The sequence below is a fragment of the Stegodyphus dumicola genome, chromosome X2, assembly GCF_044657685.1.
Source record: "Stegodyphus dumicola isolate Sdum_Otavi_A_Nest chromosome X2, ASM4465768v1".
In the NCBI taxonomy this organism is placed as follows: Eukaryota; Metazoa; Arthropoda; class Arachnida; order Araneae; family Eresidae; genus Stegodyphus; species Stegodyphus dumicola.
In genome coordinates, this window is record NC_140781.1 from 10,195,080 (window position 1) to 10,221,018 (window position 25,939).

Consider the following 25,939-nt stretch of genomic DNA (forward strand, 5'->3'; position numbering starts at 1 on the left):
AAAGGCACTGTTAATGAATTGCAATGCTTTGTGAATGTTGCTGTAACAGGTATACTTTTAATAATATTTTCCATATTAATAAAATCTGAAGTTGGTTAAAATTAGTATTCACAAATTCACTGACCTTTATACTTAAACAACACAACCATAGTATAATCACCACAGTATTGAAAATGGATAAATTGCTAATCTGCTTTCTTCTTAGAATTTTATCAGGAGCTTATTTTTTAAAACAAATTTAATTCTAAACATAAGCAGTGATGCCAGTTGCATTGAGAAAATTATTTCACTACCCCTTGTTGCCAGATTTGCTTTTCGACTACCTAAATGTGGAGTAAGTTTGTGACAGCATCCACATTACCAGACCTAACGTCTAACGTAACTTTTTTTTTTTTTTTTTTTTTTTTTTTTCTGACTCGGGGAGGAGGGTTCGCCTTCCTTCCCTGTGCTGCGCGCCGCAGAGCGGCGTGGAAGCACAGAAAAACTTTGAATGCTTATTTTTTTAAATCCCGTGCCTTTTCTGTATCCAGCTTGTCATAAAATTATATAGTATGTCTTATAATACATATTCTGTCTCAACTGTTATACATACTTACTTTAACTGCCAAAATTTATTTCTGCAGATTGTTCCTAAAAATTTTTATCCAAATGGTTTAACCATTTTAATTTGAGTAAACAAGATTCTACTAATGTTCAAGGAATTTGTCTTTTTTATTTACTTTGCTAAATGCATTTTATGTGTGCGTGTGTGTAGATTAGTTATGTGTTATAAAAACATTTTAATTACTGTAGTGTTTCTCTAAATTATTTTTTTCATTAACAGAGATGATATCATCAGCATAAATGAACTAGTGCTTGCAATTCGACGGATACAAAAGATATCTGATGACACTAGATTAGAGAGGATAGTTGATGTCTTGGAAAAGATGGATATTGATCATGATGGTGCTGTTGAAGTTGATCATGTCTTGAAGGTAAATACTTCTATTTCTATCATTTTTATATCACATTTTATGAGAAATGTACTAGTAGAATTGGGCTACTGTTTTTAAAATGTTAAAACTTATTGTAAGAGCGAGCATTTAAAAGTATTTTCATCTATAAAAACTGATTTAAAATTGCTAATGTTATTACTTTGTAAAATGTTAATGTATGACAGGAAAGTTAGAAATTACTCTCTTTCATAATGTTGCAAAATGCTAGTTTATATGTTCTTGTGTCAAACTAGCCACAAATGTTATCTGAATTAAAGTCAGCCCCCCCCCTGGGTTAGAGACTTTGATGCAGCAATGTGTATGCTATATTATTAGTTTCATCTTGTATTTTACTACTGTGCAATCTAATCTCATTATATTTGAATTTCAATCTATTTCTACATAAATATGCATTAGACCCATAAAATAAATTACCCCTTCAGGTTAATTTATACTTCAGTTTACACCTTTTTCATCATCCTGGAAAGAATAACATATCAAATTTGTCAACAATGTCTTGGTCATAATACTGATAATCAGGCTTAACTTAATAAACGTGATATTTCATTCTGTTTTTTTTTTTTTTTTTTTAGGAATACTTAATCCTGATCTGTATTATATTTTTAAGTTTTTTTCTAACATAAGACTTTTATATATTTTCACCCTAGTTGGTGTTTATTTACACTCTAACATGATTTTCGCTTGAAAATTTAAACATATTCTCATCACAACTGCTTGTACATCACAACTGCTCAAAAAAAAAAAAAAAAAAAAAGGGGGACAGTGCTATATCTCCCGTTCTACTGGGGCGATTCACGAAATTCAAATTGCGTTCTTCATATCTCAAAAGCGCGACTTACGATATATATTAGATTTATATATAGCACTATTCTAACATAGGTATTTTGACACAAAATCGGACTTTTTTTGAAATAACATATCAATTTTTTTTTACATATTTCGATTCTACGACTCAAATTATGCCAGAATACCAAGTTTTGTAAAAATCGTACGAGTAGTTTTTGAAATATTAGCTCTCAAAATTTTAGCTCCTCAATGTTAATTGAATTTGGCAAATATTTATTTATATCTCTTTTTTTATTAAACGTTTTTGATTTTTTCTCTCACATTTCAAAATTTTGGTTCATTCCAAATAAAATTTACCCATTTTGTGTTTTATTTTTTAAATTTCTATTTTTAAATAATTTTTATAAATTTTTCGAAAAAAATTTTGAATTATAACCTATAAAATTTTTACCATCATCTTAAAGTACGTATATTTTTAAGCATATCTGCAAAAAATTAGACTTTTTTATTCAAAATTTTCTAAGATATACAGAAATTTACATATTTTTGCGTTTTGAAATTTGGCATCTTTTTTTTGAGCGATAATAACGTCAAATGTGGTCTATGGATTTTTTTTACACTGTATTGCCACAGCTATTTTTAACCTTAAATTTCAAGTAAAATTTTACGGAGAATTAATTATATGACATTTTTTCCCTCAATGATGCGTAATAAATATTTATTAATACTATATGAAAAGCTATTTTTTAATATTTTTTTTAATTTCTCTCTTTTTTTTTTTTTTTTTTTTTTTTTTTTTTTTTTTTTTTGTAAATAAGAGTAAATTTTTACCTTCGGCGTTTTATCGTCTGCTACTTTACTTCGTTTAAATCGAATTGTCTAAAACTGAGAATTTTCGTTTGATGTTTATTTGAATTTTATGACATTAACTGCACAATTTTATTTCTAAACAAAATGATGCTTTTGAAGTGGCTGAAAGAGCGGCTGGTACTATCATCCATATTTTTAAAGCACAGTATATTTTTATAGAAACATAAGATTTAGAATAATCATTTTTATAAAAGTCAAATTATCATATAAATATACAACCCTCTAGAGACTGAATTAATGAAAGTTCAGTGGTTATGTAGAAATGATCTGCAGCTACTTAATCACTGGATAAGTCAGCAGATTCCGTGGACAAGTAAGAATAATTATATAAACGACACCCAACATTCTGAATTCAATTAACAACGAGGATACGATGGTTATTAAATGAATTCAAGAAGTTTTAAAACATAAAAAATCAACTCATTTTTTATCCTAAAATGTATTTTTGTGCGTAGCATATTTTCATTATTCTAATTTAAAATTCTAATAATTCTTAAAATTCTAATTTAGAATGTAATTGTCAAGAACTGATTCCTAATCATCAGTAATATAATAAGTAATTATTATGGTTATTAATAAATCCTTCTTTATAAAGTAATTGCAAATATTTCAAAACACTTTCTGTCTGAATGCAAATATTTTTAATTTTATATTAATCAAGATTGCACACGATATTATTTATTTGCACTTCAATTCTTAACGTCAGTTCTAGTAGAAGTTACAAATCAATTATATTTAATTAAGGATTGGATTGGATTATTTAATTATGGCAAAGCACATGAGGGCTATCTGCCTAAAGAGAGGGATGCCTTCATGGAGGACTTTCTAAGGGAAACTGGCTCGTATACACGTTACACATCGGGAAAACCACAAAAACACCCATGCAACCAGCCTGTTTGCGGGATTTGAACCTCGGACCGAACTACCTGTGATCAGCACATCTTTACCGCTCGGCCGTTTGTGGGCCTTTATGAAATGGAAGGCGATAACTTTATTTAAAATGATTGTTAGAAATACCAAAATGTTTCGAAAAGTTGGATACTTTTTAATATACTTTCAGAATGCTTAAAGAAAAAGAGAAGAAAAATAAATTTTTTCGTAAAATTTAGTATTTGTATTTTTTTAATTTAAAACTTTTCAATGTTATGATATTTGATTCTTGCGATTTCAAAAATAAATATTTGACTAAAATATGAATAACATTTTAAGAAACCAAATGTAGGATAAAATTGTGTAAAGCAATGGGCACAATGATAAAACTGTTTAAAGCAGTGTATGCAAGTCATCCTAAGCTAAAATGTCGGTTATACATCTCTCTTATTTATATATATCTTTTCTGAACGGAACATTGAAAGGCGTGTAAAACTGTGCTTTACTGTATTTTCTCTTTTAATATAGTATGCAGTTTTCAAACTCATCGTAGTTTGGGTTACAAAGTATTCTTCCGAAAGAAACGCAGTTCAAATAAATAAAATCAAATTCTGGAAAATTGATATTAATAAATATATTTAAAATGCTCAGTTCGAAGGAATAAATAGAAAATTTTAGAACAATTATCTGAAGAGACAATGCAACACAAACAATTAAAATAAAAGTATAAAAAATTTTAAAATTACCTAAAATAATAACTATGATGAAAAATATATATAAAGAAAAGTATTTGAAAAAAATAAACGCTGCACCTTTATTTACGCAGTTTGAATAGGTAAATAGAAATTTTTAAAACAGTTATTCAGAAAAAAAAAAAAAAAAAGTGCAACTTAAACAATTAAAACTATAATATAAAGGATATTATTTGAAAAAAGAAGAAACGATGGTGACTTTTTTTTCTCTCACAGGAAAGGAAACTAGGTTGCCATATATTAAGAAGTTCGCCAAGTGAAGTATTCTTGGCGCAAACTAACAAAAAAGTGCCAACATAAATTTGTGAATTTCTCTGTAAATTTCGCTCCAAATTTTACAAAATTTCATATTTAGGCGTAATTTGAGTCGTAGAATTGAAATATGTAAAAAAATTGGTATGTTATTTCAGAAAAAGTCCGATTTTGTGTCAGAATACCTATGTTAGAATAGTGCTATATATAAATCTAATATATATTCTAAGTCGCGCTTTCGAGACATGAAGAACGCAATTTGAATTTTGTCAATCGGCCCAGTAGATCGGGAGATATAGGACTGTCCTTTTTCTTTTTCTCTTTTTTTTTTTTTTTTTTTTTTTGAGCAGTGTACATCTTTTGTTTGCATGCAGTGTTTGGCATATGCAGTCTGACAGTGAAATAATGAGGATGATTTTAGTAGAGCCATGATAAAACAAACACCATTGGTGAAGTAATGCATGTCATAATCTGGCAGTCGTGAGCACTCGCCTGCCATTCTCTTTGCAAGAACCTGCTTCCCTCTTTTTCATGGCAACAAGGGGATAAAAGATTTCTGAATGTTGGAAAAGAGAATGACCATATGACTTGGTTGTTTTCATGTGTCAAATAATTACACCATCAGGTGAGTAGTAAGTAAATAAACATTGCATTTATAGTACAAACTTGCTGATTGATGTGTGACTATGTGTTACAAACATGGATTTCTTGTGCTTCCTGCTCATTATTTTATGGACCATTTTATAGTCTTCAGCACTGTTAGTATAAGTATGATGGGAAATATAGTGCCATTTCCCCATTTAATTAGTGAGAGAATATTGTTATGCAAATAGCATAGAGCAGACTGAATATTCTGTGTAAAATTAGAAAAGGGCTAGTGATACAGTTTAATTTGTGAGACAGATCTAATAGAGGTTCTTGATCTAGTACATATTCAGGAAGTATGCAGGATTTCAAAATCATATAGTATTAAAGATGAAAGACAAAGCCAGACTTGGAGATACAAGTTCCTCTTTATAATTATCAACATCCTTGTTTATAACATTACTGTGGATTTGCATGTAACTCTGCTCAGAAATGCAGTTTTCATTATCCATATGATTCTCCCATTCTTGCATTTCTATTTCTGACTTGTGTACAATGAAGAGGAAAAAAAAGAAAAGGAAATGAATGTTACAGACAATAACCTCCAGTATAAAATATTGTATTTTTTATTAATAATTTATGATCAAACTCTGATATTTATTTTTGACATGATCATATAAAATCTGCAGTATGGAGCATTGCAAGGTTTCTGGAGGATAGGTTTGTGCCATCATTAGCAGTATTCATAAAAATTGTATTGTAGAGCTGTTATTGAGTATTTAAAGTCCAGTTATATTCTTTTATTTCTTGAGCCTGATTTCACTTACAGATGATTTGCCTTTTATGTGCATTAGAAGTGATATCTGATTAAATATTAAAAATTTATTTAATTAAATAACCTCTTTGATAGTATTTTTAACCCAGTTTTAACCCTCTCACTGCGTATTCCACGATTTCCACAGGCAAAGTAGCAAAATTTGCGCAACCCACGATTTCCGTGGGGATGAATTTTTTTCATCTTTTAACTGTGCAGTCCACTCTTTCCAAGTTCAAGGTTTCCTTACGGCTTTTCTGTGATGTTTAATTGTTTATTTAGATGTGGGCTAACAGATGTCCACATTTCTGCCAAATATATAAGAATACGTAATGTAGCATTTTGTGCGCGCTTTTCAGAGCTCAAAGATGTCTGGCAGGAAGCATTTCACAAGTGATATAACCTATATTTCTGACGATATTTCTGACTCTGATTTCATGTATATTGAAGATAGTTATAGCGAAACTGATGAGAATTTCTCGGATTCCTCTGCAGATAGTGATGAATCTGAAAATTCGGTTTCTATTGAAGACTTTCAACAGTGATGCAAAATATTACATTATGCAAATATTTTCATTAATATATATGTGTGACCTTTGTATTTTATAAAATAAATCATAATTTAAACAATATTATTTTCAAAATTTTCCTTTTATATCATTATTCTTCAATTTCAGTATTCTGACATCCTTTTTCTATGATTGAATTCCATATTGAAGAAAAACTCTTTACAAAATTTTTTGTATATTTTAACTCTAAAATATATGTAGATTTGAAATATATAATAAAAAGAATATGCAATTTTTCAACCTATTTTGATAAAAACTGTACGCAGTGAGAGGGTTAATGTTGTTCTGTTCAATTTCTTTTTGAGCTATTGTTCAGTATTGAGTATATTTGTCTATTTTAGATACTGTTTTTTAAGTGAGGGCTGTTTTGTTGTATACATTAATACGTGATGTGCATGTGGCAATGAGTGCTTGCATCGTGTCCCGGCATCCCTTGGAAACAACTGTGCTCAGTTGCAGCTCTGTAGGTAACCTGTACGGTCTGTTCTGCGTCTTTAAAATGTTAATGATTGTCGAATCTCTAGCCTCGTGTTAGGTAGGTCAGTGATACATTTTTCGTCGGCAAGAAACCTGTCTACTGCACTGGCAGATTTGTGAAGTTTACAGAGCTACTGCCATGAGTGAAGGCAAAGTGCGTAAGTGGGTCAGAGACTTAAAAACTAGCCGCGACAACATCCATGATAAGTGCCGCTCCATTTGCCTGTGATAACAGACACTATGGTGCCTTCAGTTGAAGCGAAAATTCTTGAGAACAGACACTTCCCCATAAGCACTCTTTCAAACAAATTACCTGAAATGTCTGGTCTAAGATGTGAGAAGGCCGTGATCTCTTGGTTATCAGAGCAGGCAGTAAAGTTTCTAGGAAGAGGGTATCCAAAACCTAGTTCTAGGGTATTATAAGTGTTTAAACAATCTTGGCAACTATGTTGAAAAGTAGACAAACATATGTAGAATCTGAAAATAAATTTGGTTTTTGAAAATTTTCTTTTGTTTGATTTTTATTTTCAAATGCCCCTTACTTAAAAAACATGCCTCGTATTATAACGATATAGTGTCTCCTATATTTTTCCTAAAAACTATCTTTTGCGAAGTTGAAACTCTATTATTTTTCCACATCTTAAATGCAGAAAGAGCGCTTAATGCTGGTCCGTTTAATGCTGTTTCAGTTTAACACATTTTTATTGGAATAGTGGGATTCCCCGAAAATTGTACACAGCACTGGGATAAGACACAAAAATAAAGCGACAAGAAAAAGCATTTCGCTAGAAACTAAAATGCAAGTGCTTAGAAAATTAGATAGTGGTGAACGTCAATGTCCATTTGATGTTGCATTGAACTTGTCAACTTCAATAATAAGAACAAGTCTCAAGAATAAAGAAAAACCAGTGTCATCAGCAGCTACAACTGCAGAAACGTCTGCAACTAGAATACCCAGCTCTAGAAATAATATGATAGAGGAGATGGAAAAACGACTTTCTATATGGATTGATGATGAAACTGAACACAATATACCATTAAGCTAAGCTATTATAATAGAAAAAGCAAGAATTTTTAATCACATTCAGATTGAAACAGGGATACAAATGAAACTTTCATTGCAATTCGAGGATGGTTTAATAGATTTAAACATCGAATTAGTCTTCATGACACACAGATTACAAGAGAAGCAGCAAGTGGAGATGTAAAAGCACCAGCTGAATTCCCAGCATCATTAAGAATAATAATTGGATGAGGAAACTATCCTCCAGAATTTATTTTTAATGTTGATGAAACAGGTCTATTTTGGAAAAGAATGCCAAAACGTGACTACCCCATGAAGTAAAACATTAACCAGAATTTATTTCATAATGGGGTAGAACCAGAATTCTACCCCATGAAGGAAAACATGAACCAGAATTTAAAGCTGTGAAAGATCTCTTAACACTTCTCCTGTGTGCCTGTGGAGACTTCAAATGAAAGCCACTTCTTGTTTATCATTCCAAAAACCCAAGAACAATGAAAGGACTATCAAAATTAACTTTACCCATAATTTGGGAGTCTAAAAAGTCATGGATAATTGTGAAAATTTTCCATTTTTGCCCATCATTGTGAAATCAAAAAACTTGAACCAAAAGCACTACTTTTAGTGATGCTCCAAGCCACCCAACAAATTTATCTGACTTAATAACATGCATTCAAGTTGAAGTAGTTTTCTTGCCAATTAACACAACTGCATTAATCCAACTGATGGATCAAGGTGTTATATCAAATTTTAAAGCTATGGCAAACATTTAGACAAATATTTGAAAAAATGGTCAGAGATGATAAACAATCAATAAGAGATTTTGAAGGAACTATAATATCATGGATGCTATAGAAAACAAAACAACTTATAACAAAATACACTCTTAGACAATAAAAACGACGCAGCAAGAAAGAGTTATCCAAATGGGACGAAAATCGGTACAAGTGATGTACATATACAGAAAAACAAATGATTACAGTTTGAGAAAAATTGGATGATTTATTGAAGTGATAGAGCTTCACAAAGTGAAAAGGTCAGTAATGCATTTGTCCACCTCTGGCCCCCATGCCAGCAGTTATTCGGCTTGGCATTGATTGATAAAAGTTGCAGATGTCCTCCTGAGGGATATCATGCCACATTCTGTCCAACTGGTGATAGATCATCAGCATCCTGAGCTGGTTGGAGGGCTCTGCCCATAATGTTCCAAACGTGCTCAATAGGAGAGAGATCCGGCGACCTTGCTGGCCAAGGTAATGTTCAGCAAGCAGTAGAAACGTGTGCAGTGGGGGAGAAGACATTATCTTGCTGAAATGCAAGCCCAGGGTGGCGTGACATGAAGGGCAACACAACGGGCCTTAGAACTTCGTCGACGTACCACTGTGCTGTAAGTTTGCAACGGATGACAACCAAAGGGGTCCTACTATGAAATGAAATGGCACCCCAAACCATCACTCCTGGTAGTCGGCCTGTCTGCTGGAAGACAGTCAGGTTGGTATCACACTGCTGCTGCCTAGGGTGTCTCCAGACTCGTCTTTGCTGATCATCGGGGCTCAGTTCAAAGCGGGACTCATCACTGAAGACTATTCTTCTCCAGTCAGTGACATTCCAGTGTGAATGAGCCGATACCACTGCAAACGGGCTTGATGTTGTACAGAGGTCAATGGTAGTCGGCGCAAGGGGCGCCATGACCTCAGTCCCCTTTCTGTGAGCCATCTATGAATGGTCCTTGCGGTCACTGAAGCACTAGTTGCACGTACAATCGATGATAATGATGCATCTGGGGCTGTGAGTTCCGCTATGATGTGGAAAACCGGGAGAACCGAGAAAAGTCAGGGAATTCGAAAATTGACCAAAATATTCAGGGAAAAGTCAGGGAATTTAAGTATTTTTGTCAAAATCTGGAAAAGTCAGGGAAGTTCATACAACGATCCCGCCAAAAAAAGCGATTTTTGCGCCGACGTCGGAAGAGGTAACTTTTTTGACGAATTATGTATCACGTGAGTGTCATTCGGGTAGCTGGCATAGAGCCAATTTTTGCAGCTCCAATTTGATTGTCTTTTAGAAAGGCAAAGCAACTTTTGGTTTCCAGTATTCTCGAGAATCGCATGTGCAGTGCATGAACTAAAGAAAGTACCTGTTCTCGTATAAAACAAAATGGGTTTAATCCTAGTATACGGTACTATGGAGGTTAGAATCAAAGAATATGTATTGTAAAGAAGGAAAATCTCTCTGCAACAGACGTGGCTGTGGCTCCATTCCATCATAGAGGGAAACAGCTGTGCATGTCTGATATATCTGTCACGAAAGCTCGAAACCGGTGTCGAAGTTCGAAGGTCACGTTATCAAGAGTTCATAAAATGAATATCGTTTAAAATTTCTTTAACCACTTGCGCTAAAAAGACGTGCCACGCACGTCAAGATGCTTTTGTCTCAAACCGCGAGCGACGTGAACACCACGTCGATAAGCATTTATCGCAAAAATGAAAATAATGTGGTGCACACGTCGCCTAACAACGAGATTGTTTATTTCTCGAGTTACAGCTCTGGATTGCACTCGCAGATGCGGAGCGGCGTAAATGAGACACTTTACCGCTTGTTATATTGTAGCGCACGGCACCGCAACCGTGAAGTTTAGTCTTAGCGCAAGTGGTTAAACGGTACAGGAAAAGAAAATATTTTTTGGCGCAAGTAAATTAATTCATAGATTAGTTATTTTCAGAGAAAAAAAAAAAAAAAAACTACGAAAACCCGTTTTTAAAATTATTGCGAAAAATCCAAGAAGAAACGTCCTTTGATAAAACGTTTCTTCTTGGATTTTTCGCAATAATTTAAAAACGGATTTTCGTACTTTTCTTTTTGTCAAAGAGCGTTTCTTCTTAACACGTGTTTCTCAATTTCCTGTACACATCGCGGAGAGGATAATTCTGACCGCCAGGTTCCGTCCCCAAATCCCTTGGCAAATTTTCCCTCCGCATTCTAGCGGCATAATAGCATTTTACTTGTATGGAACCTTTTCTTCTTTACGTAGACGTTCTTTGTTGGTTAGAATAATAATGGGATTTGGTGACATCTTGATGCGCAGTAAACGGGTCATTTTGGTCTTGGCGACAATTTTCAAAATCGTGCCAAAGCCTTACCGTATACTAGAATTTTACCGCAAAATCTTTTTAAACCCTTTTTTTTTCTTTTTAATAAATACCTTGCCATTTTTAGTAAAATAAAAAAATAGTAATCAGTCATCTAGGCTAGCCGTGTAATATAACTATATTTGCTAAAATATCGTTGATTATTCTAATTCAATTTTTAAGTAATTATTTTTATGTTATACATATAATTTAATGTTGCTTCTTCCCGCTAAATTTATTTATTATTAGTAAATAATATTTCCAAATTTCAGGAAATTTTCTCTGGCATAATCCTGAAGTTAATTATAGCAGTATGATGACATACCATCACGAAATTTAATGCACATATTTTTTCCTTATGTATGCTGCAAAATAAATATAAAATACCTCAATTTATTAAAATAGATTTCTTTCTTTCGTTTAGCTGCAGAATGTCTGCAAAAAAAGCCTTATTTTATTCCAGATTGGGAAGATTCTAATCTCAATCTTCAGTGGAGAAAACAACAACTATTATAATTATATTTGTGTTTTCAAGTGTTAAGGTTTTAAGAACATACCTCATGCAAATTAAATTTACCTAAAATCTAACCTAACTATTTAGCATTGCGTTGTGATTTATAAGGACCGGATTAGCCTCGTGTTGAACTGGTGGTGATCATGAGTAATAATTAAATAAAACATACATTTGTTATCCAATATATATATCTTAAATTTTATTAAGTTTCTTAAGTGGAAAACTAAACAAAATTATCAAACAAAGTATACCAAAAATAATTAAGAATAAATGTCCTCTGGGATTTATTGAATAATTAAGTGAATTTGCTACACAATACAAGTAATACCATAATTAATTTACCTTTTAGCACAGCCAACGTACATTACGCGGATAGACTGGAATTTTCTTGAAACATACCTGGAAAACCTGGAAAAGTCAGGGAATTTCATTCTCCTGTTTGAGTGGCAACCCTGTTGCTCGTTCTTCACGTTATGTTGCTTCCTTCTTGACACTGTGTGCGGCCATGGTTCACCCATTCCTGCCAACATCGTCTAATAGTGGCATCACTCCTGCTCAAATGTTGACCTGTCCGCCAATAAGACCAACTGGCTTCCTTGAGCCCAAATACACGACCTTTCTCAAATTCTGACATCTGCGCATATGGTTCGTGCACCTGTATACGAGGCATAGTTACTGTGTACCAGATTACACGGAATTAAATTCGTGAAGAATTTATGACCTGAAATCGTAACTTCTCCTCTTAAATATCCTACCAGTTGCGCAGATCAGATGCGCTGTAGCAACAACCGTTCATTCATTGGCAGCAAAAATGTAAAAATTTGCATTTTCTGTCAAAACCTGTATGCATATCAATTTGTGCGCAATTTGCTTTATATCTTCTCGGTGCGTGTCGTGTTTTTTTTTTTTTTTTTTTTTTTTTCTGTCTAAGAGTGAACTTGAACATTTTTTATGGTATACCTATTTTCCCCTAACCCCATTATTTACATGATGAGATGACCTCATTTAACACTATTTCGTATAATGCTGTATTTTGATAGAACATAACCTGTTGTTGAGTGGGGTTTTTCTCTATAACAAAAGTAAAAATGTTCCTTTTCTTCCGTTATCAAGTTCTCTGATCCGTATTTATTTAAATGATTAAAAGGTAAGTAATTGAAGGTTTAAAAAAAATGCATTCCCTTCATTGGTTGACAACCAAACTCGAACTTTAATTAAATAATAATGAAAATAAGAGATGTTTCAACATCGGTCATTGTTAGGGTTAGCTTTAAAATTCCACTGTTTTGGAAAACAGATAAAAAGTATGGTTTCTGTAGTTGGAGGCACAATTTCAAAATGCTTCAATAATGTCAGATCAAATAAAATATGATTACATCTTCAGTTCCATTAAAGTTGAAATATTATGTCAAGTGTCATATATTTTGATAAATCCTTCAACAGACGACAAATACATGACATTTAAAGACAGTCTTATTTCTATCCTCACAGACACTGAAACCCAAAAGACTCAAAAGCCATTGACTGAAGTAGAATTGGATTATAAAAAAACCTTTGCAGCTATTATGTGAAATGAAGAATTTGGTTGCTTATAAGGAGGGAACATTTTCTTAAAATTCTTTGGCTTCCAAGGGGCCAAGTAGAAATGCTGAGCATTTTATTGATCAGTGGTGATGATTTATCAGATTGTCAACATTGGCCTATAAAATGTGGGAAATATGTTCAAAATCATATAAGAATGCTGCTGTTATGTGTTCCAGTAATGACAGTGTTAAACTAAAAGAGCAGATTTCAGAATTCTCATTACAAGTTAACGAGCTCAAGAAACAGCAATTCTCCATTCATCAACAGTTTAGACCCTGCTATGGAAGCAATTTGATTAATAAATGTGGTAATAGACAACACAGTATATATTACAGTCAAAAGTCGTTAATTCGGACACCCATAATCCGGAATGATCTATAATCCGGACCTCAAAGCTCCAAACTCTCTGCGCATGCGTCATGTTGATGCATGCGCGTAAGACCTTTACGGCTGCGAATATGCTTGTGCACGTGCGCAAAATACGTTTACGAGTGCGCGTTTAATGTATAACGGAAGCTAAGCTAAAATTATCTAATTATCTATTTCAGTTAATGTTGCAGATTGCGTTGTTCCTTAATCTTCGAATTGGATCCGGCTTAATATTTTTTGCAGACTGTTAGAGCAATTTTATAAAAGTAAGCTTGAACTTTCGATCATGTCAAATAGAATTTCTGATATATATTTATTAATATGTAAAGGATCTACAAAGCGAAAGTATGTTTCGAAGTTCATTAAACAAAAAGTGGAAATCCTGCAAAAAATGGATAAAGGCATAGCCTTTGTTTATCTAAACTTTAACATTTGTGTATCTAAACTTTGTTTATCTTTAATGCCGCGGCGCGCAATGAATTGGAAGTTGATCTGTCAGCACTATCCCTTATCTTCAGGGCAGATGTTTTTATTTTATTTGGCTTATAATTCCTTACTAAATGTAGTATTTCATCTCGATGTACTCAGTCTTTGATAAGATTTAAATCAAATTCCTCGTCATTATAATTCGCTTCTGATAGCGAAGAAAGTGACAGAGGTTATTGAAAATGAAAAAATTTCGATTGACAAATTAGTCGGTAGACACAGCAGTTATAGGGCTTGAACAGCGAAACTTTGTAACTGAACAAGAAATTATGTCTCTTTATAGAATTAAAGAGAATGTATTATCACATAAAAAACGAAGCAACTTAAACAATTTACATTGAAAGAAATGTTTAATAAAGTAAACAAATAAATATTAAGCTTTTTTTTTTGTTGTTGTTGTTGTTGTTTTTGTAAATTTTGATACCCTTTAGATCATAATTGTTCTTTATTTCATAAATTACGGTTTCATATTTTTAATTTTATAATTTCTGCATGCCATCTTACCAGATTTAAAGTGATGATCTATAATCCAGAAAAATCGATAATCCGGAATCGCCGAAGTCCCGACGAGTCCGGATTAATGACTTTTGACTGTATTATCATTCAAGGTACAGTCACAAGGCATTCAAATGTGTTAATCCTGAGGCGTAGCAAGACCAATCTTCAGCTGTAGGAAAAACTAAATCCCTGGCTCTTGCAAATGACAGAGAGACAAGGGGGGTTATATCATCTTTTTGTTCATTACAAAGACACCGCTGCTTAATTTATAACTGATGCGAGCACAGAAATTTATGTGATTCCACCATTACTGCAAGAAAGAAGATCTGTTGCAAGTGAAACCGAAATTAAAACTTGTGCTATGTCTAATCCCATTCTTTCTGGTTAAAAGGAAGTATAGCTTTCTGTCACGTCCGATACGTACATTAGCTTTCAGTCAGGTCCGAATTATTCTGAAACTTAATCCCATTCTTTATGTTATTTTTGATTCGTTATTTATTGTGTCTTGTTTATGATTTGATAAACCATGATCTGTTGTAAAGTTATATATATGACATCTATAACCGTTTTCATGCTCTCTGTTTGTAACCGTTTTCATGCTCTCTTTTTGTAACCGTTTTCATGCTCTCTGTTGTTTTCTCTGCATGTAACTCTGCGTGTATCTCTGCGTATTACTTGATAAGAAATATTTGTTTTGCGAACCACGGCATTTTCTATGTTTAACAGCAGAGCGTGGTTTGTCAAAAGTTAGAATTTGCTGATATTTTCCCTAATTGAACCTTCTATTCCAGTGTATAATAATTAATCGTTCGTGTGATTTTGTTTTGGTGTTTCGTGAATGATGGTTTTTTTCAACCGGAAGTGAAAAGGAAACTTTTGGTGTTGTGCCATTTGATGGTGTTAATAACTTTACTGTTTGGTGTTGAAGAGTTCAAGCGGCATTTACGGCAAGAGAATTGGATACTTTTTTTAAAACAGAAGCAATTGCGGACAGAGTTGCAGTTGTTTTGAAATCAAAAAAGGCTTATGCCTTAATACTTGCGCATCTAAGTGATAATCTTATTGCTTCTCTTCAATGTGAAGACACGGCATGTAAAATATAGAAGACACTGCAGACTACGTATAGCGCTAAAGGAACAGTGAGTCAAATTTTAACGCGTAAACGTCTAGCTACCATAAAGAACTGCGTCTGTCGTAACTGTGGGAAAACTGGTCATTTCAAAAGTGAATGTTTTGATAATTCTAAAAAGCAGGCGAATTCAAATAGTAATAAGTATGCATCCTCTGCAGTATCTTTTATGGCTGAAAATCTTTTGCATGATCAATTTATTATTGAATCTGGTGCAACTTCTCATAGGTCTTCTCACAAGGAATGGTTTACCTCAATAAACCCTTTCGTGGGCCGTGGGAAGGTTACTTCCCACCTACATGTTCCTGGGAAATACACCTGTGAGAAGCGCAAAACCCACTATAATATATTGGCTTTGCTATTATAACGTTGGGAACTCTAATTCCCACTTCAGTATTGTACTGCCCTCTGTGTTCAATCGATTGAAAACGGAATTACCACATTTGTTTTGAAAGTTCGAACGCGTTGTGCGAGATCTGTTCCACTGAGACACCTGTTTTGATTTGACATTTGCATTGCTATACGATTCTGCTACAAATGTAAGTAAAACACTGTTTTTATCATAATAATGTTTTCTTGTTTTGTATATTTCTGCAGTAACTATCTAATATTGAATAATAAATAATGGGTGAAAAGTCAAAATGCTATTGCATCATGTATAAAAGTAATTTTTTTATTTTCTTATTGAACTTGGCATCGTAAATAGTTTTATATTGTGGCAAGGAAACAAGAGAAACAGAAGTTTAGACCAGCTAACATTCCGTATAGCATTAGTTTATCAACTAATAGACGGATATTTCTCGAAAAAAGAAAGGCTGTCCTGCTAGCTTCCAAGCAAAACGGTGTGCAGTTCCGTATGATGTACGCTTAGTCAGTGTGGGAAATCCTATGCCAAAGATGGTTTCCAACTATAGACGATGTAAGAAATGTAGCCCAAGAAAAGAGTACCCTCTATATGTGTGCAGTATCTGAAGTACCCTTGTGTATTGCAACATGTTTCTCATCTTTTCACAGCAAATAATCACCTTTAAATTGAATTTTCTCTATGACCTTAAAAGGTCCCGTGGGAAGTATACTTCCCACCGCTAGAATTTAAATGTAAACAAAAAATTTGGCAAATAAAATATATTTCCTTAAATGCTATTGTTTAATTGATAATAAAACATAAAAAAACGGGAGAAATTCAAAAGAGAAATAAATGGCCCACGAAAGGGTTAAGCCTAAGACTGGAACTGTTAAGTGCACGTCTAAGTCAGCAGTTTTAGAAGTGGTTTTAGAAGTTGAAATAATGTTAAAAGATTTTCTTTACATTCCAAAATTAAATGGACAATTAATTTCTGTCAAAAATATTAAAGCAGCAGGTTTGAGCATAATTTTTAAATATGAAATAGTTTACATTGAAAACAAAAGCAAGCGTTTTCTATTTGGATATTTGGACAAATACAGACAATATTTTAGTGATTTTTCACCAGACCTATTTACAGCTTTAGCAGTAAAGAATGATGATTTATGGCACAGAAGATTAGAACACTGCTGTGATCAAAAATTAAAACTAATGAATCTTCCTGCAAAAGAATCCTTTTGTGAAGTATGTGTTTGTGCCAAACAAAGTGCTTTGCCTATAGGAAAGGGTTCTTGCATAAAAGAATCCAAACCGCTTATTAACTATACACACTGATATATGTGGTCCAATAGAACCTCAAACACTTCATGGGGAAAGGTATTTCATGACTATAATTGATGACTACTCGCGATTTACGGAAATCGGACTGCTCAAAAGAAAAGTGACATTGCTGATGAACTTAAACTATTTTTTAATTGAATACAACTGCTACAAAACTGCACTGTGACAATGCCAAAGAATATGTCAGGGGAGAATGGCATGATGTTGCTAAAACAGCAGGTGTAAAAATAGATCCTGCACCTCCCTATACACCTTTTCTAAATGGTGTTGCTGAACGAGCAAATAGAACTGTACTGGAAAAAGCTAGAGCAAGGATACTTGAGGCAAATTTACCAAAATTACTTTGGGGTGAAGCAGTGTGTACAGCTGCTTATATAAATAATCGACTCCCAAACAGTTCGATAGACAATCATGTTCCTTATTTTCTGAAGTATGGTGAAAATCCTGATTTAACAAGCATGCATGTATTTGGCTATGATGCTTATACTCTTGTACCACTATCACAAAGAAAGAAACTAGATGAATAATTTGTCAGAATGATATTTGTAGGTTATTCCACAATGGGATATCGTTTAATGATTCCAGAAACAAGACGCATCATTGTTTCCAGAAATGTTAAATTTGATGAAAAAAAGAAGAAAGTGGAAGATCAAAAATATATTCCCGATAGTTCTGATTTGAGTGAAAATGACAATGATGACATTAAAAATGAAGCCAAATCAATTTCAGACACTGATAACGGTGAATTAAATGCTGCAAATAAGAAGGAGGAACAAAGAAAATCTTCAAGAGAAAAGAAACAGCCAGTTAGGTGTCCTAATCCTGAGATTTACCAAGTAATGTTTGCACAGCAAGACACTGTGATATTTGAAGATATTATAAATCTACCACTAGTAGATCAAGAACTATGAAAAAGAGCTATGGACGAGGAAATGAAATCTATGGAAATTAACGACGTCTGGGACTTACAAAGTTTACCCCCTGATACAAGAGCCATTTCCTGCAAATGGATTCTACGTAAAAAAGAGATGGAACTTGCAAAGCCAGGCTTGTTGCTCATGGTTTTATGCAAAAGGAAGGTATACACTATACAGGCACGTTTTCTCCAGTGATTAGTAGGTACTCTTTACGTTTAATCCTGGTAATTATCAATAATGAAGGTTTGCAAACTTTTACTTTAGATGTCATGACAGATTTCTTGAACGGTAAGTTAGATGAAATCGTCTACTTGGACCAGCCAAAAGGATATGATGATATGAGTGGCAAGAAATGTAAACTTAAAAAGAGTTTACTAATTCAGAAGTCAAACAACAAAAATCAGCGTTATATTTACAAAATTTTCACAGGACTAGTTTCGATGGTTTTACCGAACCACCATCCTCAGCTGCAAAACCGCAAATGAACAAGATAGGAAATAATGATTAGATAAGATAAGAAAGCCTAGACAAGAATAAGCAAGTGGCGCCATCTGTTGGTGAAACCAGAACTAAAACATAATTTCTTTAAAGGCCGAAGGCAAATTTGGATTGGAATTAGGATCGTTAACTAGAACAGAAAGATTTTTATGAATGTGAAATGCCTCTAGAAAATCCAATTCTCCAATGGAAGATGTTTTTTGAACAATTTTGGCAGCAGAAAAATTGAAAGTGTGGTTTTTGGACCAACAATGTTGAGAACAGTGTCTTAAAAAGAGTTTATATGGTCTTAAACAGTCTCCTCGACAATGGTATCAGAAATTTCTTAATTTTGTTATTAAATTAGATTTTAAGCAATTGGACTCTGAACCATGTATTTTTATCAGAAATCTAAATTGTATGAAAGTAATTATGGCTCTTTATGTAGATGACTTATTAATTGCAGGTTCAGATGTAAAAGAAACAAATATTATAATATCATTGTTATCAAATGAATTTCAAATGTCAAAATCTGAAAAGGTCTCAGAATTTTTAGGCATTAGACTGAAATTTGAGTCTGGTTTATATTTAGATCAGAAACCATATATTGAAAAATTACTTGATAAATTTAAAATGTCTGATTGTAAAACAGCCCAAACTCCCATTGAACCAAAATCTACAGCAGCTGATTTTCAGAAAGGAAATGCACTTCATGGCCCATACAAAGAAATAATTGGATCTTTACTTTACTTGGCATATATTACAAGGCCAGATATTTTATTTGCAGTAAATTGCTTAAGCCAACTGCAGGAGCATCCTACTGATGTTGCCTGGTGTGCTCTAAAAAGAATTCTTAGGTACTTGAAAAACACCTTAAATTTAAAATTGTTGTATGATCTTAAATTCACTTAGTGCAAAATCGAGTTATTCTACTACTTGCACAATAGCTGCAAAGTAAGTTAATAATAATTTATTTACGAAAGAAATATTGATTATATTATCTCCTAAGATTAATTTTAGTAGAATTATCTAAAAAGAGTGAATCCATAGTTATTAAGTTTAATTCCGAAAAGTGTTTTAAAGTAACTTTGTAAATTGTTAAAAATGTTTAATGGTGACTTGAATTAAATCATGAATAACATTGGAAAGGGCAAACTTATGTTTGTGTGTAGATGCAGATTGGGGGGGGGGGGAGATACTCAAGATAGGAAATCAATTACTGGTTACTTTATAATGTTTTTAAACTGTCCTATTATGTGGTGCTGAAACAAGCAAAAGTGTATTGCACTTTCATCAACAGAAGCTGAAATAATTGCTTTATGCAAAGGTATTCAAGATGTTTTGTGGATAAAAAAAATGTAGTAAATGAAATTTCCAGTGTTAAAAATGTTTATATTTTTGAAGATAACCAGTCATGTATTAAAAGTATTGTTAATGAAAACTTTTCAGTAGGTTGTAACATATAGATATAAAATTAAAGTTCACTCGTTAGACTGTTAAGGAAAATAATATTAGAATTGAATGTGTACAATCAGGTTTACAAATTGCAGCTATGTTAACTAAGGCTCTGTCCAAAACAAAATTCTATGAACTGTTATCATTGAGCTGTTTAAAAATTGTGTAATTCTTTTATGTTTTGTATAATGTGCGATTAACGGGGAGTGTTGAGATATATCTAATCGCATTCTTACTGGTTAAAAGGAAGTATAGCTTTCTGTCACGTCCGATACATACATTAGCTTTCAGTCAGGTCCGAATTATTCTGAAACTTATCCCATTCTTTATGTTATTTTTGATTGGTTATTTATTGTGTCTTGTTTATGATTTGTTAAACCATGATCTGTTGTAAAGTTATATATATGATCTCTGTAACCGTTTTCATGCTTTCTGTTTGCTTGTATTTCTCTGTGTGTATCTCTGCATATTAACTTGATAATAAATATTTGTTTTGCGAACCACGGCATTTTCTATGTTTAACAAAAACTTATGGACAAAAGTTGCTGAAATCAGATTTGGGAGAGAAAAGCATTTGATTGGCCGTCTGTGATTACAGATCTCAGTAAACCAACAATAGATGCAGTAGAGTCCCGCAAACACTACTCCAGATATCTCGACATTCTGTATACCTTGACACAACTTTATAGGAACTTTTTTAAGATATCTATAGGCCAAACAGAGCAAATATTACATAGAATACATATTAGTTATGTGTATGTCTTTCCTGTTCTGTTCAAAGATGTGAGTGTTCTTTTTCTGTAACTTTTGCCGTTTTTGCATTGTGCCATTAACTTTTGGAACTACCTAACAAATTTCGAGAAATGTTGTAATACTTGGCAACGCTTTTTACTTCTTTTGAGGATACAAAGAAAGTCAGGTGGACGCTGTTTGTCTGACTGCATCTTATTGCAAACTAAACTCACACTAGTTCATTATGGGTGTTGTTCGTGTTTATTTAACAAATGAGGCTCCACCAGTAGCTGAGTGATTAAGACAGCTGAATGCTGGTAGTTCCATTTAGATTCAACACCTGATGAAAGGGCTGGCTGCATGGCTGATTTTCATAGTTTGTTTCTCACGTGTAATGTGAATATGAGCCAATTTCCCTTAGCATATCCTTCACAAATCCATGTAGGCTTTACATATCCAAGTAACCGTACTTGTATGATAAATAATCGTAAAATTACTTCAGTGCCGATTTCTGCATCATATCTGAGACAATCATAGAATTTTTAATTGTTTGTGTTTTTTAGAAAATGGGATTTTATTCTTTCCCAAAATGGTTTTCTCTCCCTTTGGTGCATTTCCCTTTCCTTCCTTATAGGCTTTTGTTTCTTTTGCAAGGCCTCCCCTTTCTCATTATATTTCTATTTTTATTAAAATTTTAAAATTTATTTATAGGTAATAGAACTGATTGGAACGGATAATGTGAAGCTTACTTCTAAGCAAATAGATGAAATTATTGAATTGCTTTCAAAGGAAGATATGCTGGAGCTTGAGGAAAAGATACAAAAGCAAAAGCAAGCAGAAGAAAATGTGTCTTCTAACAGCCAAACACAAGAAAGAACTTAATTTTACAATTTAAATAAGAGTGTCCATTATTACTAAAGTTATATGTGCACATTATGAAAAATGATAACTTTGGGCAGGGGTATTTATTAAAGCACAGTCAGTGACCATTATGTGTAGTATATAAAGCATTTTAATATTTATCTGGCATTTTGTATATATTTGTCAAATACTGTCATAATAGCAGCAAACATGTAATTTGTTATATTTTTATAGTGGCAAACCATCTTCTTAAGGATTTAATGTACATTCATGAAGTGGAAGATGTAGATTTATAATTCAGCCATCAGTATGTAATGTTTTGCGCAATGTATGTTATATATGTACAAATCATTCTTTTTTGTAAATTTGAGAAAGTGAAATAAATAGTATTGTGTGTGTAGTATGCATATTTTTTATATATAAAGGGTGCTAGTTTCGCATATGTTTATTATGTATTTTAGTCTAGTTCCTTATCTGTACTTTTATCATCAAGATATTTTTCTCTGTTAATTCTGCATTTGGTGTGTACATGTGTTGTACAATTAGATGCACCCACCTATTAAAATGTATCCAGAATAAGTAAAATAATTTTTGTGCTACTACTGCCAAAACAAACAGCAACAATTAATGTTCAACCAGTGAAAAGTGTTACTCTGAAAATCAACACACAGTGTTGCAAACTTCCATTTGATATCACTGGGGCATGCCTGTCACCCACACGCCTACTCTGAGGTTAATGGGAGACTCAGAACTTTATCAATTATTCTTAGTTCAAAGTTTTGGGGCTTTCCTCATTAGCAGCTCCTCCAGAAAGCATTTTCTTGCTAGACATGAGATGTTATCAAATGTTGTCATCCCTAAGAAAATTTTTCATGCCATCTGTGCACATTTTCAGATTGCCATATATTGGTCTTTCATTTTTATTTGTATACCGGTGCATTATACATATATTTGTATTTCTTAATATTTTTATCTATATTTTATGGTAGTAAGGTATTTTTTAATGTAATCTAATATCTCATTCATAAGTTTTATGATTATTTGCACCACTAGTTGAATTAATGACTCTCTGTGATCCTTACATTAGCTCAAATACAAAAAAGTCATAATGCCTGTTAATAACGAGCTCACTCCCTTTTTTTAAGTGAGTTATTGATGACTTCCTTTTTTCCCCCTTACTCCCATCATTTAACATTTGATCTTCCTCTCTGATCTCTATGGATTCTTATAAAGACTTGAAAAATGTTAAATTAAAACTATATAGCAGTTACCATGAACAGAGAGAAAGATGTATGCTTTCTTCTAGTTTGTCAATTCCCAATCCTTTTCATGCATTGACCCCTTAACTGCCGCGGGCGTATATATACGCCTTGCTCAGCCGATGCGATAACTGCCCCAGGTGCGCAGCCGATGCGTTAACTTTGCGAATAATTTTAGGTGTAGCTGCGCAAAGCAAATGATAGCAGTTTGGAAGGACGTATATATACGCCTGGAGCAGTTAACGCACCGGCTGAGCAAGGCATATATATACGCCCGCGGCAGTTAAGGGGTTAAAAGAATTGTTTTATTCATTAACCCCCTTACATTTTTATCTAAAATATACAGTATATAACATAATTATAATACAAATAATTTAAAGATTAAGAATATGAACAAAAGTTTGGGAACAAATGTGAGTATTAGATTTATGTTTTATTATTTTTGTATTACTTTTAATTTTACATATATAAATAAATTTTCAGGGACTGGCGTATAGATTCTAATTGCATGAAAGTTTGATTTAAATTAATGTGATGGTTGCATTAGATGTACGGCTGCAATTTTTTTTAATATTTGGCCTAAAACTGTTCAACTTGTATCTTAAATCACAACTCATGTTATAGCTTTATATCAATAAACAACTATATTATTTGTGTAATCAATGTGATTTTGATTATGCTGATGTATTGCTGGTACATATTTGGTTATCCAACTCTTGAGCATCATTGACCCCCGCTAAAATTTCCTCCTCCCCAATGGATCAGTACCCACCCTGTCGGGAATCCCTGTTCCAATTAAAAATAGATTCTTGTACTGTAATATGAAAATGTACATGCAGAATAATGCTGTACATAAAATGACATAGTACATTTCTTACAGCTGTCTGTTTTTGCTGCTCATGTTTGAATTGGATATCTGTGCATTGGTGCAAAGATTTGTTGGATGTGACTAAGTAAAAATATTTTAACAACTTGAAATAAATAGCAAATGAAGTTTATAATGATGTTTCCAGGAAATTGAAACAAAATGTTGAGTGAATACCTGAATTGTAGATGTAAATGAGCTTGTTTTCAAAGGGATCCTGATTGTTGGCAATAAGAATGTAAGTACCTTAAAATCCATGATCCATGATTTCAAACTTGAACACATGTTTGAAAATAGCATTATTTACAGGTACTGCAGAATGAGACATAAATTTAGAAGATTTGTGCATGGCTGGATTCAGTCAGTACCCTTTAAAATCTTAAATATCGGTCTATATCTGTGTTTTGGAAAATACATACATAACATGGGAAGAATATGGCTTTTTAGTGATGTAATAAAATGTGCTCTACCATTTCCAGGCAGCATCTGAATCTTTCTTAAGTGAATTGATGTGATAGTACATTGTTGAAAGTATACTTTTGGCTTGACATTGGAAACAAAATACCTGGGTGGAATTTATATATGTGCTATTTTTTCCCTACTTAGTGCAGCTTCTGAAAAGAAGCTAAAATGCATGTATTTCTTTGTATTCAATGCATATGAGTTATGTCTGAAAACATTCTGTGTTATTTGTCCTAAAGAACTTTTTGTTAATTCAGTGTAATATGTATACATCTAAATTATTGATATATGTATTTAAATGTTTATTTTTCAGTTTTGCAGATTATAATGGTCACAGAGCTACAGAATTAGAGTTTTTATTTAACAGTCCTTAAACTAAAAATAGGAAAACTTTATATATTGATAAATTAATGCAGAAACTATAAATCCAGAAGTATGTAATGAAAGTAATAAATATTTTATTTTAAAACAATTACTTTATATTATCATCTAAATATTTACATTTATTTTTGTTAAATATTTTTTTATCATTGCTAAAATACTTGCTGCTCTGTATTCTAAGTATTTTTTGTCAATTGTGACAAATTATTCCAAGTACTTGGTGTGATTATTTCAATCTATATTGTTAACATACTTTTTTATACTAAACATTGTTTATGGAATTTTTCTGACAAGAAATTTATTGATGTATCATTTGATGTCAAAATATAATTTTTACTAATTAGTATACTTACTTGACTATAATAAATTACATTTGTTGTGCAAACTGAATGATTTAAATGAATGGTGTGATATGCCTGCTACATTAATTTAAGTGAGAAAACAACTTCTGCTATGACAAGTACTACTGTTGTTGTTTCTTATGCTCACTTTTCTGATGTAGTCAGCTCAAGCCCACAAAATTGCTTGTGGCAAGGAATGCTAGATTACGCCTGTCGTTGGCAACAACCTTGAGCACCTAACAGGTGACAGTGCGATTTGGCTCAGTTCCACCCCCAATTTTGATTTAGAGCACCCTGGGGAGATGGGTCCAAGGGTCTCCCACCCCTCTTCCCTTCCACCAAACCACACAAAGCATATTTACAAACATCCGTGCCTTTTCCGGGATTCGAACCCGGGCTCTTCGGCACAGCAGTCAGTAACACTATACCGGTTGGGTGGCTGGAAGTACTACTGATACATAGGAAAGTAAGTGAACTTTTTCTTCATGACTGGAAGTACTCTTTTGTTTATATTTAATTTCATAAGGTTATCTTGCTTTCACTAGGAGAGAAATTGATAAATTTCCATGCTTATTTGCAAAATATTTTCTGGGGCTGTTGCTAATGGGTAATGCCATTTTTTTTAGTCCAGAGGGCATTAGCCCAGAAGAGGTATTGATTTCATTTTGGCGTTTTGCGGTGATACACGATAAAGGTCAGCTCACTTTTCAAGTATTACAGCCATGTATTATATTTAAAGAAATTAAATAATAAATGTATGTATATTTCTCCCATTGAGATGAAACAATGGTATCTACAGCGAT

The 25,939-nt window shown here is 32.9% G+C and overlaps 1 protein-coding gene across 6 annotated transcripts in view; it reads left to right on the forward strand.

Annotated features, from left to right (window-relative positions):
* The window catches only part of Letm1 (Leucine zipper and EF-hand containing transmembrane protein 1), a 206,036-nt gene extending 183,808 nt beyond the window's left edge, over positions 1-22,228 (forward strand). For all 6 annotated transcript variants that reach the window (XM_085809176.1, XM_085809177.1, XM_085809175.1 and 3 more), the window contains 2 exons: positions 824-974; positions 21,679-22,228. In XM_085809176.1, the coding sequence (XP_085665302.1) occupies positions 824-974; positions 21,679-21,849 (322 nt within the window). In that variant the 3' untranslated portion in view covers positions 21,850-22,228. The remainder of the gene's footprint in view (positions 1-823; positions 975-21,678) is intronic.
* The last annotated feature ends 3,711 nt before the right edge of the window (positions 22,229-25,939 follow it).